General features: G+C 34.7%; 2 protein-coding genes across 3 annotated transcripts in view; one reads left to right on the top strand and one right to left on the bottom strand.

Annotated features, from left to right (window-relative positions):
• RTTN (rotatin) overlaps positions 1 to 18,834 on the bottom strand; it is a 141,451-nt gene that overhangs the window by 44,810 nt on the left and 77,807 nt on the right. For both annotated transcript variants that reach the window (XM_061169804.1, XM_061169803.1), the window contains 3 exons: positions 11,064 to 11,253; positions 9,485 to 9,576; positions 3,879 to 3,972 (listed from right to left, as the gene is read on the bottom strand). In XM_061169804.1, coding sequence (XP_061025787.1) covers positions 3,879 to 3,972; positions 9,485 to 9,576; positions 11,064 to 11,253 — 376 coding nt within the window. The remainder of the gene's footprint in view (positions 1 to 3,878; positions 3,973 to 9,484; positions 9,577 to 11,063; positions 11,254 to 18,834) is intronic.
• LOC133075745 (small ribosomal subunit protein uS14-like) lies at positions 14,014 to 14,225 on the top strand. Its single transcript, XM_061170086.1, has one exon. It carries the CDS (start codon positions 14,023 to 14,025, stop codon positions 14,191 to 14,193), a length of 171 nt encoding a protein of 56 aa, XP_061026069.1. The 5' UTR covers positions 14,014 to 14,022; the 3' UTR covers positions 14,194 to 14,225.

Genomic DNA, 18,834 nt, shown 5'->3' with positions numbered 1-18,834 from the left:
CTTGTGGTTATGTACAATATTCACAAGTTTTGATAATCAGAGGAAAGTTCCTAAAATTGCCAAAGAGAGATGGCTGGGAAATTCCCTTAACTGCTCAACACACCTCAACCCCGAGGCCAGGGAGTCAGACGTCCAACTCCTCCAGAGTGTGTGTGTGTGTGTGTGTGTGTGTGTGTGTGTACATGCATGTACACAAGGGTGTGTGTGCCTACCTTGGGTGACAGTGTACTAGCCAAGACAAGAAGGGCAGGGCATGGTTTTGTGTCCCAAGCACTCAGACACTGAGGCACAAACCGATGCTCCACAATCCTTTTTTTGAAACTCTAGGGGTCAGAAGTGTTTCAGAATTCAAAATATTTTTAGATTTTAGAAAAGTAATAAGGTACGTGTACCATATATTAATTAACACTTCCAATGGAATCTTGGGCATCACCCCATAAGGAAATAAATATTTCTGCAATGTAGCAGACACATAATCACAGCAAGCAGGATGAATACATAAGCAAATATAACCTCAAACTAGAATTGGTCAGATTTTGCAGCCAACTGTATGCAGGTACGGGCAAGTTTTACTGCCACCTGTGTTCTGAGAAAACTTTCCGTTTTCAGAGATTCTGGAGTTTAGCATTGAAGACATGAGGGAACTTTCCTAGAAGACTCAGTGGGGTACTGCTAACAAGAAAGCTTAATCTGCCTCAAGATCCCCTCATGACCTTCGTTTCTTATTTCTTTTTTAAAGAAACATTATATTTTGAATAAATCAAACTTACGGAAAAGTACAAGAGTACAAAAATTCCCAGTCTACCTTCACCCAGATCCCTAAATATTAGTATTTTACCACATTTTATCTACCTACCTACCTTCTTATGAACTGTTCGTGAGCTGCACACAAATGCCCCTTTAATCCTAAATTAACGTCCTAAAAACAGGACTTTGTCTTTTATAACCACAGTACAATGATCAAAACCAGGAAATTAACATTGATGCAGTGGTACTATCTAATCCATAGACCTTTTCCAAATTGTGCATACTGTCCCACTAACACCTTTTACAGCAAAAGGAAAAAGTTCTTTTTCTTGTTTTGATCCAATTCGAGATCTGCTTTGCATTTAGTTCTCATGTCTCTGGGTTTTGAACTGGAAGGGTTCCTCAGTCTTGCTTTGTTTTTCAGAACCCGGACATTTTGTGAGGAACACAAGCTAGTTCCCTTGTAGAGTGTCTGATGTTTGATGTTCCCTCGTCATTAGATCTTCAGGACATTATATCAGGAGAAACATGATTCCTATTTGTCCCATTATGGGTGGTGTTAACTTTGGCCATTTGATAGATTAAGGTGGTGTCTACTAGGTTTCTCCATTATAAAGTTATAATATTTCCCTTTGTAATTAACTTATTCCTTGGAGGAGGCACTTTGGGACTATATACTGTCAAGACAGATTTGATATTTTAAACTAAATTGGGAAAACTAAATTTAGGGAATTCCACAGAAATAGTGTAAATGCTTTTAAGGGAAAATTTTATATATTCACAAAAGATGTATTACATGTCTTCAGCACTTCTAGGGCAGCATACAGAAGAAAAGAATACCAATAAAATAGGAGGGGCTTAACATTTAAGAAATTCAAACTCATTCAATATATTAAAAAAAATTAATATTTTATCTGGAGAGAACTATCTCAGTTATTTATATTTGTAATACTCAAATATACTAACATTTTTATTTTGTAATGATTCTTTTCAACTTTGTAGATCAAATGTACGCTTATAGATCACGAGACTCTGTTAAAGGCTTTCTTAAAACATAAAAGGATTTTTCTTTTACAAAAGTTAGAAACTAAACTTAAAAATGAGAAGTTGGACATCTAAAGTGGCCCTAATGTACATGATAGGGAAAATTCTCGTCATCCTGCTCTAAATTGCTTTGGGGCATAGTAATTCCCTGGTTAATCAAGAATTAACAGAACAAGAAATAAAAGGACAGACCAGCTTCATGGAGAAATCCTTCACTGAGAATTCCAGCTGAGGGAACTATAATCTGATTATCACTAAAAAAATTTTATGTTAACACTAACTATTTTAAAGAGACGGAATTTAGAAAGATATGTAACAACAAAATTGCTTTAGTCTTAAGGCTCACTGACAAAATATATTTAATGCTTTCCAGTACTATTCAAAGGTTCGTTGGCAGATTCAACAAAAAGGAGTAAAATACTTTTTTGTCAAATACATACATTGAAGTAATTGGCAACCAGTAAAACTGTGCATGAATATATATTCTAAGCACAATCCTTGAAAATAAATCCAAGCCAAGAATAATGAAACCAAAAAACAAACAAAAACCACACAACTGTATGTTCACATAAAAACCTGTATGACTGTTTGTAGCATTATTATTCATAAAAGCCAAAAAGTGGAAAAAATCCAAATGTCCATCAACTGATGAATGGGTAAATGAAATGCAGTATATCCATATATCCATATATATCCATATAGTATATCCATATGTTGGAATATCATTCAGTAATAAAAAATGAATCACTGATACAGACTATGACACAGATGAATCCTAAAAATACTATGCTGAGTGAAAGAAGCCAGACACAAAAGAACACATATTGTATGATTCCATTTTTATGAAATGTCCAAAACAGGCAAATCTATAAAGAGGGAAAGTAGATTAGTGATTGCCTCGGGCTGGGGAGAATGGGGGAGATCAGGAGTGATTGCTCATGGGAACAAGGTTTCTTTTTGGGGTGATGAAAATGTTCTAAAACTGACTGTGGTAATGATTGCACAACTCTGTGAATATATTAAAAAACAATGAACTGTACACTTAAAATGGGTGAACTGTATGAATGTGAATTATATCTCAATAAAGCTGTTTAAAAAATAGTAACGTAACACACTCTTAGAAATAAATATTCATTATCAAATTTCATTTCATGCTCTGTGTCTTTAGCCACTTAAAACAACCTGAGTTTGCTCCTTTTGTTCTTAAGAGGATCAAATGAGTACTTTCTATAATTAAACTCTTTTGTATATTGTTAACACAAATTACTAAAAACCAAAACGAGACATTGTTTAGGAAGTTATGGAACAAACACTGTAATGAAAATTCAGAGTAAAATCTTACTTAAGCAAGTATCTCTAAAGTTTTAGAAAGCATTTTCTCGCACATGCTTATATTTCAGTGCTTAAAATTACCTTTTTTTTAGGTAGTATATTCCATATAGGTTAGGAATTTAATGCTACTGAATAAAGGTCTATCTACTGTCTTAGAAGAAACAAAAGTTAGGTTGTAATCTATATGAATATATAAAGCGAAAAGCATAATAGAGTTGGAGGCAGTGCCTAACACAAAGACTAAAATCGATATATTGTCATTAATAAAAATAAATCCTAGGCTACTCATCACGCATTTCTAACAAAATAAAGACTCAAAACACTTTGTGTGCTTTAAAATGAAAGCATAGGCTCTGCAAAATACTTATGACCCCATTCTCATCACTTTCAAGTGGATTACTGTGGTAAATTGAGGTGTTTTCACAAAAGGGAAAAAAAATGAAGCTAATTAATATTCATTAGTTCCTCGATTCAAACACCAAATATCTATTCTTATCTAATAGGAAACCATATGGCAATCAGACTATTTATTTGATGGCCAAATTCCCATTTATTAGTTAAGAGTATTTGTTTTGTTAATTTCTGATATATTTATTCTATCATGTTCTGTGATATTTCATTTTGTTCTTATCTAGACAGTTTGTTCTGTGACTTATTTAATTTGGTTCTTATCCAAACATTTACTTTCAACATATCTGCTTGGACCAACTTATCATTTTTATTTTTGAAAGTAGAATGTCTTCCTAAAAGGATACCTTGAGCCACAAACTGGTCACGGGAGGCTTCAGGGAGAGGCGCCGTGCAGAGCACTAGCGGCTGAAGTTCAGCACTTGCCGACGAAGCTGCCACCTAGGGATCAGTAAAGAAAATCATTCTATACTCGAACAGTCACTCATTAACATTACTAATTGGAAAACGAAACACGAGCAATATATATACAAGATATCCTCGAACAAAAAGGTTTATTACAAAAGTACGCTAGTTCGTATAACTGGAAAACACTCCGTATCTTGAAAGTTAAAACAGTTTTTTGAATGGCATTTTCTACTTCTTCTTATAGGACCTGTTACAGTTTATATAAATCAGTAACTCAAAGGAGCAAAGTTTTGATTTGAAGCCCATCTAGATTTTAAGGTCCTGATAAAGCCTATTCAAACTTACGCTCAAATGTTGAAAGGCTAAAAAAAAATCCTACTTTTATAATTCATTGTGTCCTTCGAGATATTTTGCACTTCTTAATTCATAATAAAAGAGTTTTTTAAAGTTTCAAATGGCACATACAAATTGTAATAGTGCCTCTAAAAGAATCAGCAGAAGTATTAAAAGATTGTTCTCTACCTCTCCCCATGTCACAAATGAACTGTTTTTAAAAATTAGGAAATATCTGACATTGTTCTTCAGAATACATTTTTTGGAAACATTAAACATAACAGAAATTCTGTAGAAAACAAACACAATTTCATGCACAGGTTTACCAATGAGCAGGCTGTAAAAGCCTTAAAACTGAAAAAGCCCAAACTGATGTCAAGTACCTCATATGTGGAAAATACTGTATCTTCCCATCAATTTTCTTTTCTCTGAGACAGCATGAACTTTCCATACTTGGATAAGCTCCAGGTCCGTGCATGCACACAGGTAAGCTGTCAACAGAACTTATGAATCAACCCTACCGCCAAACCCAGATACTGTACAGCTCACGATATTTGCATATTGATTACATATCTACTCTAACGCTTAAAGTAGGTACCTTAGACTTGATATAACAGGATGAAAACAAAACCCAAGGTTATTTTCATTTGCAGTTTCTGATAGTAAAGAGAATATAAATTTGAAGAAAATGGCACACGAAATTAATACATAGTTTTTAAAAATCCCTCTTTCAACTTAAGACCTCAATCGCCTCTCACCACTTCAAGTATGACATTACAGTAATAAGAAATAAGTGACAGAAGCTGTAGCCAAAAAAGTAAGCTAAGCACATAAAGTCATCTAAAAATGAAGGCTGGATAAATCTCAGTCTAAATAAATCACTCATAAATAAGCATGTACAAAATGCCTTATTTGATATAACATTAGATCTACATAACAGGGAAAAAAACCTAAAGACATTTTAAAAATTATATTTACCTACAATTGGTTATAAGAGATGTGTTTAAAAAAAAAAACAGTTCCTGTCAATAGACATCCAGATAACTTTTAGCGTGTGAAGCAACAAGCACACACGGAGACTGACATCACAACCGTGCAGGAGCTGATGAACGAGCCTGGCTCCTGCCACAGGCTCCCTTGGTTACACAAGAAAATTTAAGAGGACATGGATGCCGGAATCCTTTATCTTTTCACTGAACATCCTTTCAGTTGGCAAACACTCAAGCAGTCCTCACTACTGATGAAAACAGAGATAGCATTCACTGCAGGAAAAGAGAGCTTCTGAGGGCCACTAAATACCTGGCTCATTAGAACGCTAAGTTGCCATTCGTGACCAAGGTCAGGCATTAATAAACGCCATGATTTTCCTCCGTATAGTCCAAGGAAGGGATACACAAATTTTGAAAATATGATTTTAGAAAGCATCTAATAGTTGCATTATAACTTACCCCATATGGCTGAGAAAACACAAGAACTTCTTTCTATAGCAATATACTGTGTTTTAAAAATTGATTAGGGGTGATTTATATTTCTACTAGCCTATCTATATTTTTAAAATTTGCTATATCAACATATTACTATTTTAATAAATAAAGGTAAAAAAGTATTAAGCTGACTTGCTCTAGTACTATGCTCAAATCCTGCTTGCTTGAAAATAATCTTCAATGGACACTCACTTGATTATACTTAATAATACACATCAATACATAAATGGTCATCCTGTTCTATAAAATAACTTTTAACTACCATCAAACAAATGTCAATTCATCTTTCTCTAATGTCCTTTGTAATGCTTCATGACATTTTACTTTGCTGAATGTCTTTATATCTTTACAGCTGTTATCTCTTATCTCTTCAAATCCAAAACCGGACTCAGCTCTCCTGGCTAACCCCACCTGGTTACACCAGGAATCAAACTTCAGCCTTCTTCCCACCCTCAAAACAACCCCATCTTGCATCTTCTGAATATCTAAGGCATTCAGTACCACACAGCTTGGCATTCAGCTATTTCCTAATTACGCTTTATGTTCTCAAGTAGACTTTCAAACCTCATAAGTGGGTACTGAATTCTAAGACATATTTGAGTATCTTTTTAGTTCCTTGAAAATGTGTACATAATATAAAAAAGGGATTGATCCTTTCAAGCCCATTTCAATTGCCACTTCTTACACAAAATCACTCCCTATTTCAACATTCCTTCTAATCTAAGCTCACTGCACCCTGACTGTAACATCTATTTTGGCACTGATCATATCTTGCTTTGTAGTGAAGGAGCAAAACATCATGGCCAACGACCTGGGCTCTAGAGCCAAACACACTTCTGGATTCAAATAACGCTCCACCAGTTAGCAGTGCTGGAACCTTACACAAGACACTTATTCATTCCATGCCTCAATCTCTTCTTCTGTAAAATAGTAAAATGATTTTCAGTTTTTTAAAGACTAAGAGGACCCATGAGTAAAATTTCTCTATAAATGTTTAAATAAACTTAAAGTAAAATCAGTTTTCCTTAAATTAGTGCTCCAGGAAGTTTGAAAGAATCACATATTTCACAAAGAAAAGCTCAAAAGCAAATGACCCAATTTCCTTTTTTTTGATAATTGATAAAACAGATTTTTAAAAATACAGACATAATTCTGCTCAAGAGCAGCAGAAAAGATCAAATTTTGTTCTTAAAGCTGTTGCTACAAACTGGTTTGTCCTAGGCATAAACACCTATCTAGTTCGGGTATTTCTGAGAAGTAGAAATGTGATTTCAGGAGGAAAAACAACTGATACCTGACCTCTCCCCCCCTGGGGAAGGAGACACTGAGTTGAGGGAAGCCATCTCTGAAAAGGCATTTATTTACCAGGGCAACACCCCCAAGGTAACAATGACACTCCTTACTCTACCTATAATTTACAAAACATACAAGTCGCAATCAACTAAACTAATATTCATTAGATAACACCATTAAAGTCCCTAATGTGGCATTAACAGCACAGAAAGGATAATGACCCAGCAACAGCACATTGGATGATAGGACCCATATCAAAAGGCAGTGCTTTCCTCAGAAAGACAAAGTGGAAAAACAAACCAATCAACAAATTGTATCTTTTCTCAATTCTGGGAGACATACAAAATAATGATATAAATAACCAGATAAACTCATTAGCAAGATTTACATCCACTCAACTGATACCTCAATTTGTAACTTCAACATTTTCTTATACCTGAGAAAGTATTAGTTGGTCTGGGTACTGACAGTTTAGGTTTAAAGTAATACTGGTATAAGGGCTTCCCTGGTGGTGCAGTGGTTAAGAATCCACCTGCCAATGCAGGGGACACAGGTTTGATCCCTGGTCCGGGAAGATCCCACATGCCGCGGAGCAACTATGCCCATGTGCCACAACTACAGAGCCTGCACTCTAGAGCCTGTGAGCCACAACTACTGGGCCTGCAAGCCACAACTACTGAGCCCGAGCGCCACAACTACTGAAGCCTGTGTGCCTAGAGCCCATGCTCCGCAACAAGAAAAGCCACTGCAATGAGAAGCCTGCACACCACGATGAAGAGTAGCCCCCGCTCGCTGCAACCAGGGAAAGCCCGCGCACAGCAACAAAGACCCAACGCAGCCAAAAATAAAGAAGAAATAAATAAATTTAAAGTAATGGTATAATGAATAAACTCTCCATATTTGTCTCCTGCTGGAAAAAAGATACATAGTATATCTCATATGGTAAGGAAAACATGACAATTCGTAGAATTGGGGTAATTAGATTAATTTTTGTGAATAAAAGTCACCAATTCGGTGAGTAATTCACCAATACTAAAACTCTTCTGTTTGGAAACCAAAAAAGAAAGAAAGAAAAAAGTTGACTGTAAAAATTCTAACAGGTAATAATAGTCTTTTGAGAAACTACAAGAAGGTAAATCTTACATAAGACACTGCAACGAAGGGTAGCCCCCGCTCGCCGCAACTAGAGAAAGCCCGCGCACAGCAACAAAGACCCAACACAGCCAAAAATAAATTAATTAATTAAAAAAAAAATGTAACTTGATATCTACAAAATAGCTAACTCAAAGTTATTTAGAGCAATTACTATTTACTGCATACCTACTATAAGCAAAGAACTGAAGAATGTACAAAGATTTCAAAGTTAGTCTACAGCCCTTTAAACAAACAGGATAACCTAAAAAGAATTATTTTTAAGCACATATTAACGCTGTACTTCTGTGAACTAAATAACCCATTAATACAATTCCCTTTAGCATTGAATCATGTCATTATTTCTCTTATTGAGACAAAGATACACACTATTTCTAGCTTGCAAAAGAAAGCATGACATCTAGTGGAATTGGAGTAATTATTCTATTTTTCTAAATAAAGGTTCAATTTAGCACTAAACATAAACTCTTCTGAGTCTAGGGGGAAAAAAAAAAAGTCTCTTAAAACTTAGCAAAAAGTACCAGTCTCTTGAGAAACTGTAGGAGGTGAATCTTATTGATGCCTGTATAATTATTTAATTCTCATATTATTTTTGCTCCTGGAAGCAGTGGTCTCAAGGCTTTGCCTTCCTAATAGGTTCTACAACACAGTATATTGTTCCAAAAATACATTGCAATGTTTTCCAGTTGAGAATGATTTTGTATGCTTATAAAACAAATGAAACCTAGCATGTCATTATTTAGAAATACTTAGTGTCTCAAACTTTTTAGAACAAAGCACCTTATAAATTAAAAAAAAAAAAAAGGAAGAAAGGCAGGCAGGTGTACATAAATTTCAGGTATTTCAGATAATCAAGACAAGCTTCTATTTGATGAAAGCATTTAGAAATGTGTTTAAAATCATTAGTACCACACTGGAATCATCTGAATGGATCAACATTCTTCAAACTGCCTTGTCCTTAAGCAAAATTTCAGGGTAATCAAGCATTACTAATCATATGAGATCTGTTCTCTTTTTCTACTACTACTGATAAACATTTTAAAACTTTTGAACTTCCGGTTCTATCAAAAAAGGTAGGAAAGAGGTTGAAAATTCATCTAAAAGGATATTCAGTGCACTTATTTGAGCAAGACAGACACTAGTTCTGCAATAGACGGCACTTCAAATAAATTACATTTATGGTCATAACCTTATACTTCACATCCATTCTTATCCCTCCACTATGTAAATTCAAATTTTTTCAGAAATTCAAAATGCAGCACTTATGCGTTCTTTGGAAGTACCATTGTTTCCAAAGTGGAGAGAGAACTTGGATCTCGATCTTGACTGGACATCCGAGATGGAGCCCTCCAAAACTTGAATGCGTCATCTAAACCTGTGACAACAAGAAAACTGTCAACGTGAATAGTCTTCTGGGCACTGTAACGATTAACAGAAAGAATACTGCTTACATGAAACCAATCCAGAACTAAAGAAGTGTGAAAGAAGTGTGCCTAATTTTTACTATTCTTAATTAATTTATATATACAGCATGTTTCACAAAAAAATTTAAAACAATTAGTTGACTGTGCTTTAGCTTAATCTAACACAATTTAGCAAGAGCACCAGCTCCCAAACTTCAAAGCACAGAAGAATCATAAAGGGCTTGTTAAAGTGGTTTCCTGAGTCCTATTCCCAGAGATTCCAGTCCCCAAGTCAAGGTCAGGGGTGGCGTAAATCTGCATTTCTAACAAGCTGGAAGCAGATGTCAGTGCTGCTGCTTCAAGGGCCATGCTTCCGGTAACACAGATACAGAGAAATGCAAACAATTAAAGCGGTCACTTTCCTCACAGGGACATTTGTTTAGAATGTTCAAGAACTTCATCAAATGTCATTCTCCTCTCAATGCCTCCAAGAAGCGAGCAGAAGAGTGAACTAGAAATTTACATTTAAGTATTTCAGGGTAAGGGAACTTCATGTTTGCAGTTTACTCTTAAATGGCTCAGAAACAATATATATATATGTATATATACATATAAATAAATATATTGCACTTATACGCACATACATACACATGGTGTAGGAGGGCAAATATAGTAAAATGTTAACATTTGGGAATTCTTTGTTCTATTCTTGTACCTTTTCTGTGGGAAATTATGCCAAGATTTTTTAACATTACTTTAAAATTTTAAAAATTTTTAAATTTTTATTATTTTGTATTTATTTTTATCTTAAAATTATTTTTATTCTTACTATTAAATTATCATTTATTATTATGAGACATAATTATCATTTATATGCGCTAAGATCTTATACTTAGGAAATCCAAGAGAATCTACAAACAAGTAGAAATTAAAGGATTTCAGCATATATTTTGATAAATGAGTAACATTCCAAAAAACAAATAGCTTTTCAATATATTAGCAAAACAAATTAGAAAATTTAGTAGGAAAGGTCTCATTCTTGATTGCCTGGGAAGAACCTTCCAAAAATGTAAGACATTAATAGAGGAAAAAACTATAAAATTTTACTGAAGGGCATGAAATAACTTATGAAACATTAGTAAGATGTCAAAAACAGTTTCCATGAAAATTTATAACATAGAAAAATGCTTAGGCAATGTTTAGTGAAAGGAGGAAATACAAAAATGTACATAAGATATGAACACAATTATGTAAAATAAACAAAAGCTATACAGAGAAAGAAGACTGGAAGGAAATACACTGTAAGTTAACAAAGGCAACCTCTGGGTAGTGGGACTAGAGATGAATGTTTTCCTGTGTACTTTTCATTATTTTTCAAATATTTTGTAACAAACACATAGGTTTTTAACAGTTTAAGAAATGTTACATTTTATTAAAAATATAAATATAATATACTTACCATTTAAATCATTGCCTTCAGAAGTTCCATTAAGAGCAGAACAACTCAGATCAAACATATACCGTCCCAGGTAACAATGTTTTACCATCTGATTCAAATGTTCATAAAAATGGCAGTGGTACAAAAGAGCCTGAAGGGCAGGTTTTCCTATGAGCGACAGGCCAGAGTCCTCATCATGGACACAGGGGCCCTGTAGGAAAAGAGGGAGAGAGAGACAGTGATTTATCACTTAATTTCTTCAAAAAGACCCACATCTCCCCACGTTCCCCTCAACGAAACAAATGGGTCCCAGATGCAACCATTCTCCTTTCACCTGCCTCTGTCTTTCCACACGTACACCAGCCTGACCCGGGCAGAGAATTTCACAGGACTCCAGGTCTCTGCTGCCTAAAAATCCACTGAAGGCAGAAGGCTGATCTAGTCTCTCTCTTGAGAGGCCACTTAGCTTAACGTGGTTCTATGAAATGGCACAGCTTTAAGCAAGTAATTATATACTTGAGCCACAAATACAGTAAAAGCAGTATTTTGCAACCTACACAGAACAATGAAATGATCTGTATTAAAATATCTGAAATAACATGGTCCAAATAATTATGTTCAAAATTATTTTTTGTACCTATCAATAAACTAGATAGAATGAAAAGGCTCACTGATATCCACAGTAAAATCTGCTTGCCACTTTACTTCTCACTGAATTAACCCTTCTTCCAAGGGAATTTCACATGCATGCATGCAAACACACACACACACACCTTCCAGCAGGAGGCTGAGAAGGATTTGCCATTGCAAAATTTTAATCTCTTTGCACTTTTTTTCAAATAATTTTTTGCACTGCCACTCACTACTTTTCCTGGAATATCCAAATGGCAAAAATCAAGCAATCTGTTAAAAGCATGCAAAGGATCGGTTTAAAGTATGCAAATAATCACATCATTAGTTTATAAATATTTCTATTTTTTGGAAAATGATCATGAATATAGTTAAGACTTTTCAAACAGACCATAATAGAGAGAAAAATAAAAGATAGAAAATCAAAATCTAAGTGCCAACAGGAAAGGTCTGGTCAAAGCCTATTCAAAGTTTACTGTTAACTGAGATTTGCATACGTGTCCCTTCTCTCATGCCTCCTGATCACCAAGGAAAGATGGATATTAAAACTTACTATCCAGGAAGATAAAGTAATAGTTAAACGTATAATTACAGTTAAAGATATAATTACATTAAGAAGATTATTTCCATTAGCCCTTCTCTTTAAGACTATTATTAAAATTAAATGTCTTACTTCAATATTAAATACTTTTTATTGTTATGAATTTGTTATTGTTGTGTTCTAATAAACCTACCCAACACTGTGAGCTTTACTCTCTACAAATAGAGCAATTTCCTTGTCCAAGAAGAAACAAGACTATCTAATGAGCAGTCACAGACGCTGGTCACCGTGTAACTCTAAATCCGGAGCTTGAGAAGCGGCAGGCGAAACAGACAGGAGTACATGAACAGGGTCACGTGGCTGCCGTTTGTGAACCAGGTACACATTTCAGGCAATGCGGCCCTTTTGTGCATTACTTTATTTAAATATCTAGGACGAAGTAATTCATCCAAAGCCACAGAGCCAATCCTAACATTCACAGCTTCAAAATGTTCTATCTTTTAAGCAACTTATAGCATTCATAAATGTAAAAAGCACACATGAGATCTGCAATAGTTGCTTAACATCACAAATTAAAGTCCTCATTATATTGAATCCAGGAAGGACCAACAACCAAGATGAGAATTAAAAATAATTCAGCAAAGGTTACTAGCTTAATTGCAGCTGTGTAACAAACCCCAATAAATCAATAAAATAAAATTATTAAACAAAGTACCACAAACACTATTTTTTAATTTATTTCATAATAATACTAAGAATAATTGTCAAATATTTTATTATACATATTATATAAAATTATTCAAAATTTTTTCTTGTGCAAAATTGTGTCTATATAATTGTTTCCTTGATGAGTTAACAGCCACAGTCCAAATTAACAAAGGTTTAGCCAAAAATAGATGAAGGAACGTAAACTGTATAAATGCTGAAAACAAGTTCCTCAAGAGTTCTTAAATCTGCTGATTCTTTATTCGGTAAAGGCCCACTAAGGCTGACGGTTTCACCATGTGCTAGAAGGAGAAGTGTTACAAACCCATTGTCTTCTAAAATCCAACTTTTCTTTAGTTATAAATATTTTCAAAGTGAGAAACTACACATGTAAATATGATGTAGAACTATAGTAGTTATTCTATAAATATGTATAATTATCATGGTAATTATCATGGTATATAATTGACATAATATTTACCCTTTAATTAATATATTTTTAAAATTCATTTTTTTCTCTAGTTCTTATTAACATAAAAAGAAAAAAGATCTAGAAAATAAAGATAACAAAAGAAGTCATAAAAGACATAAATTTAAACCCACCTAGTAAAGTTTAGAACCTGATTTTTTTTCTTTGCCTATAAGTCACAGGGAAAATTATTTGGCCTACCAAGATTGAAAAAGTTAAACTAATTCTGATATGAACAAAAAAATTAATATCCCAGAATTTAAAGATCAGGAGACAGAAAAGATAAGGAGCAGAAAATTAATTCAAGAGGCCTAATGTAAGACTCATATAATTTCTGGAAAAATAAAGAAAAAGGAAAAGTCATTTTTAAAATAAATAAATATGAAAAAAAATTGCCAGAGCCAAAAGAAATAGAACATCTATGTCTCCAAATTAAGGAGCTTAATAAATACCAAGCAAGAGAAATGAAAAAAAGACATAGAATCATAAAATTCTAGAACATTAAAGACAAAGTGAAGATAGTAAAAGAAAAAGTCATCCATAAAGAGGTAAAAAGAATCAGATGGAAAAATCCTGAAGAGCGCCTGCATGCGCTCCCTCTTTCGTTTTGCCTCGTTGCAGCCGAGAAAGCCATCATGGGTCACCAGCAGCTCTACAGGAGCCATCCGAGAAAATTCGGCCAGGGTTCTCACTCTTGCTGCGTTTGCTTAAACCGGCACGGTCTGATCCGGAAATATGGCCTCAATATGTGCCGCCAGTGTTTCCGCCAGTACGCGAAGGACATCGGCTTCATTAAGTTGAACTAAGTGTGAACTTCTTGAATGGGTCATCAAGTATATCTACTTTCCTCAGAAACAATACTAACTCTCTGTATATAAATAAAAATGTTAAAACTTAAAAAAAAAAAAAAAAGAATCAGATGGGTATCCAACTTCTCATCCGTAGCACAAGATGTTAGGAAGACAGTGGAGCAAAATTCTTATGAGGAATGATTTCAGCCTAATACCTAGTAGCCCAAACTATCAATCCAGTGCAATTTAAATACATTTTCAAACAAACAAGAACTCAGAAGTTTGTCACTCATGCATTTGTTTTTAGGTAGGAATACAATTATTTTGAGGATGATTACTAGGAAAGGGGATTCTAACTGAAGAGAAAGGATGATTAAGAGCTTAGAAAAACTTGAGCTATGATACGGACTCACAATGCAAGAAAAAAAATTAACAGAAACTCCAAGGGCAAAAAAATCACCCAACGCCCAAATCAAGTTTTTAAATCACACACACACACACACACACACACACACACACACACACACACACATAAATACCAGGAAAGTTTTCCTCTGAGTGCCAGAGGGGCATAGCCCTGGAAGCATAGATAAGGAAGTGTAACCACAGCCCAACAAATAATGGCTCTGTAGCAAATTACTAGTTTTCACTTTTTAGAATCAACTTATAGATATAAGGAGGCTGTAGAAGAGAATCTAACCGTAATCAGCCTTCACAAAGTAAAAGTAGAGATGAAACTGGCAAAGATTGGCAATAGAAGTGGGGGACGAGATACCGATAAAAGGAACAACTTAGCCATATCTTACCTTCTAAATGGGGGCGGGCAAGAGATATGACCCATAGGTAAGGAGACCAGAAACAGCAGGGGTGACCAGGGGAGAAACTAAGACCAGTAACAGAACTATATTGGCAGGACATTGTTTAAGTGAGCTAAATCCTATGTATTGACACAGTAAAGGAACAAACATACTGTATTACTGCAAACACACTATTTAGAGACAGGAAGGTAACTACCTGAAGAATTAAAATCAGGAGGAGGTAAAGCTGTCTCTGTGAATAAAGAGGGTAAAGAATTTCATTATAAGCTCTATTAGCTTTTTTAACCATATATATTCATTACTTGAAAAAAATAATTTCTTCTAAAAATTCAAACATTTCACTCAAAATATCAAACAAAACCAGATGATCTGGAATATGTACATATTACATAACCATTATTTATTTTTTATTTGATTTATTTTAGCTAAGCATTTAGCCTGAATCCCCAATCTCCACGTGCCAGAGCTTCCTAGTAGCAATGGCACATTATCAACAGAGCTTTAATCACAGCAGTGAAGCCAAGTCCAGCATAAGCGCAAAAGATGGTGTGGCTCAGGCTTTCCACACATGACTAATGTACAAGGGCCAGAACAATGAAGCCTTTCACGCATGTACTAGGCTTCGCTCCATAGATTCATCAGTAATTGATGGGGCTGTCTTCTGGTAAAATGGGGAAATCAGCACAGTCTAATTGCTCTGTCTCAGGACGTCTATATCCTTACCAGCCTTGCCCTCAGGTGCGTGCTCGGGCTGCCAGATCATCTGCAAAATTGCCAGGGAGAGCTGAGAAGGACAGTATGCAAAGAAAGAAAACTCTTCAAATCACCAGGAGCCATAACAAATAAGTTTGCAAAGAAAACAGCAATTATGTCATAGAACACTCTGATTAATTTGAAAATATTGTTCTCAAGGATACAATAAGCTACAATATTACATTTAAAACATTTTACTACTAGTGTCACAGTATTAACATACCCATTAGCTATGATTCAAAAGGAACTAGAAGCAAAACAAAATTACATGTAAGAAGAATGGAGAATATTTTCAAGAAGAAAAAGGAATTATTTTGATACATAACAAATTTTTTAAATGCCATAATGTAATGCAGAGATTGAAAAAAATGACCCTAATTACATAAGAAATCCCTAACTGCATATAAATTATGAATATAGTTAAAATGGTATTGTTTCTCTGACACCAAGTACTTAGCATTTTGTGAAATCAATACTCATAATGATCCATGATGAACACATTAGAAGATGAAAAATATGCATTGATAATTATCACATCAAATATGAAAATGATACATACTACAACTATAAATGAGTCAGCCATCTCTCTACAACACATATAAACACATATGCAGACAGTCTAGCTATGTCCACTGAGAGTGTATAGAAGCAAAGACCCCTCCCTCGGAGCAACCAGCATACCTAGAACTCATTTCTATATACCTTCTCTATTGAAAGAAATCAGGGCTCTTTGAGCAAATATCTGATTCCAGGGTGGGGCTGGGAAAGTCGAGAACATCTTGCTATGCCAGAAAGTAAACAAGTACTCAAAGGTTGATAAAGACATGTTAAAAGGATATAGGAGTCTTCGTGAAGGAAGTCCTCCTAGCCAAATCTGAAACAATTTGAACATCTAAATAAATAATGATAGAAAGAGATCATAATCCATGAAACATACTAAGAATCCTTGAGTCCATACTGGTGTAAATAAATAAGTGAATAAATAAATAAGAAAGGAAGGCTCTTCCTTACAGTAAAATGTTATTAATGTGGAAGAAATAATGGAATTAGAAAATCATCATTTGGCAACCATTCTGTAATAACTGCTTCAGACAAGAATCACAAATGGAAGTTAAAACTAATAAAAGTTGATGAGAAATAGATATTTTACAGTCTCAAAGCACCTCCTGGCAAAAGGAAAAATTTTAAGTCCACAATGGAGAAAACAGACCAACTCTACCTTAACCAAGTAAGCAAGGTTAATATCACCAGCAATGGGACAAAGAGATAGCCTATCTGCTGATATAATACAATGAGAAGCACAGAGCACTTCTGTGGCTTTTCTGCCAAAAATGCATAACCTGAATCAAATCATGAGGAAACAGACAAACCTAATTAAAGAATACTACAAAAACTAAATAGGTTATGCTCTTCAAAAATGCCAAGGTCATAAATGTTAAAGATTTAGGAACTATTTTAGATGAAAGAAACTAAATAGACATGACAGCTATATGCAACATGTATTCCTAAATTGGATCCTAGATTCTGACTGTTTTTTTGTTTGTTTGTTTTCTATGAAGGACAGTAGCGGGACAATTGGAAAAATTTGAATACTTTCCACATTTTGATAATTATAATAATGATTCTGTAAGTGAATGTCCTTGTTTTTAGGAAACTCACAATTAACTATTTAGGGAAAATAGAAGTATACGTCTGCAACTCTCAAATAGTTCAGAAAAAAGACACTAGGTAGAGCTAAAGCAAATATGGTAAAATTATAACATCTGGGGAATCTGGGTGAAGGGGATATAAAAACTGCTATACTGTTTCTGCAACTTGCCTTTAAGTCTAATTTTTTTTCAAAATAAAATATATGTGCCAACTCCTCTCACAAACATGGAAAGGAATGAAAGCATTAACAAGTGTATTTACACCACAAACTGACATCTCATTATATTAAGTGCATGAAATTACCTTTACATTTAAATCTGTGACACCATTTTCAAGGGAAAGAACAACTTTAATATTGTAAAAAGTACACATAAGCTACCATGATCATATATAAAACACTGTAGTAATGTTCTCTTGGTAGAACACTGTCTTCCCCCACAGGCCATAAGCCCCAGAGCACTAAGTCAGATCATCTGTGAATCCCCAACATTTAAATACTCAACAAACATTTAGAGAAATGAACTGAAACAAACTACACAGATAATCCCTATCTAACAGATTTCTTGTTATAATCAACTCTAAGATTCCATTCTGGTTGTTAAAGTTGCAGGGATATGGATTTGTGACATTAGTTCTCAAACTAAACCCAGCAACAGAATCTTCCACATCCAGGAGTACTAAATCCAAGTCAGACTCTAGGAAACCAGTTTACAAGACACTGCACAGCTGGGAACACAACACAGCTGAGGGTCCCTTGGACACTAATTCTGTTTTCCCTCCCTAAGAGAGGAATGTAGCCTTGAACAAAGAAAGACCAGTATTATAAATGCTGCTCTTAAAAAACAGAATACAAAAGATCTGTGATGCACCGAGGACCGACGCACCAGGAACTGGGCCCTATTAGGGCTGCTGGGCGCCCGGGGAACCTGTGCTGAGAGGCTCTTTATCTGTTCCTACTCCTTGTGACCACCCACTCCCAGTACGCTTCTGTATCCATGGAAAGCCAAATGGGAATTACACTACAAAAATTAAGACCTGATTTTCAACTTTATTTACTTAGCAACATCAAGAAGACTAACGGGATAAATGGAATGATTTGCACATTTCTACGCATTAGCAAAGACGGATGGAGGACCATTCTCTGTGGATGGGGCTGGGAGAAACATTTTTTTTTAATATTAAAAACATGGCCCTGAAATACACATTCCACTTAGGAAGATTAAGTTAAATAGTAAGAAATATGCAAGGCAGTAAAGGTAATATATGAGAAGAACCTAATTTAATGGTATAGACATTAAATGCTAGTATCTTTCAGAGAAGAGGAAGATTAAGATGGATTGTAGCAGTTGGTGAAAGTATTTTTTAAAAAATACTTTTTTAAAATTAAAGTTTTATTGTACAACACACGGAATATAGCCAATATTTTATAATAACT

The sequence above is a fragment of the Eubalaena glacialis genome, chromosome 15, assembly GCF_028564815.1.
Source record: "Eubalaena glacialis isolate mEubGla1 chromosome 15, mEubGla1.1.hap2.+ XY, whole genome shotgun sequence".
Taxonomy (NCBI): domain Eukaryota; kingdom Metazoa; phylum Chordata; class Mammalia; order Artiodactyla; family Balaenidae; genus Eubalaena; species Eubalaena glacialis.
The sequence above is the reverse complement of the archived record's forward strand: the minus strand, read 5'-3'. Positions and strand labels throughout refer to the sequence as shown.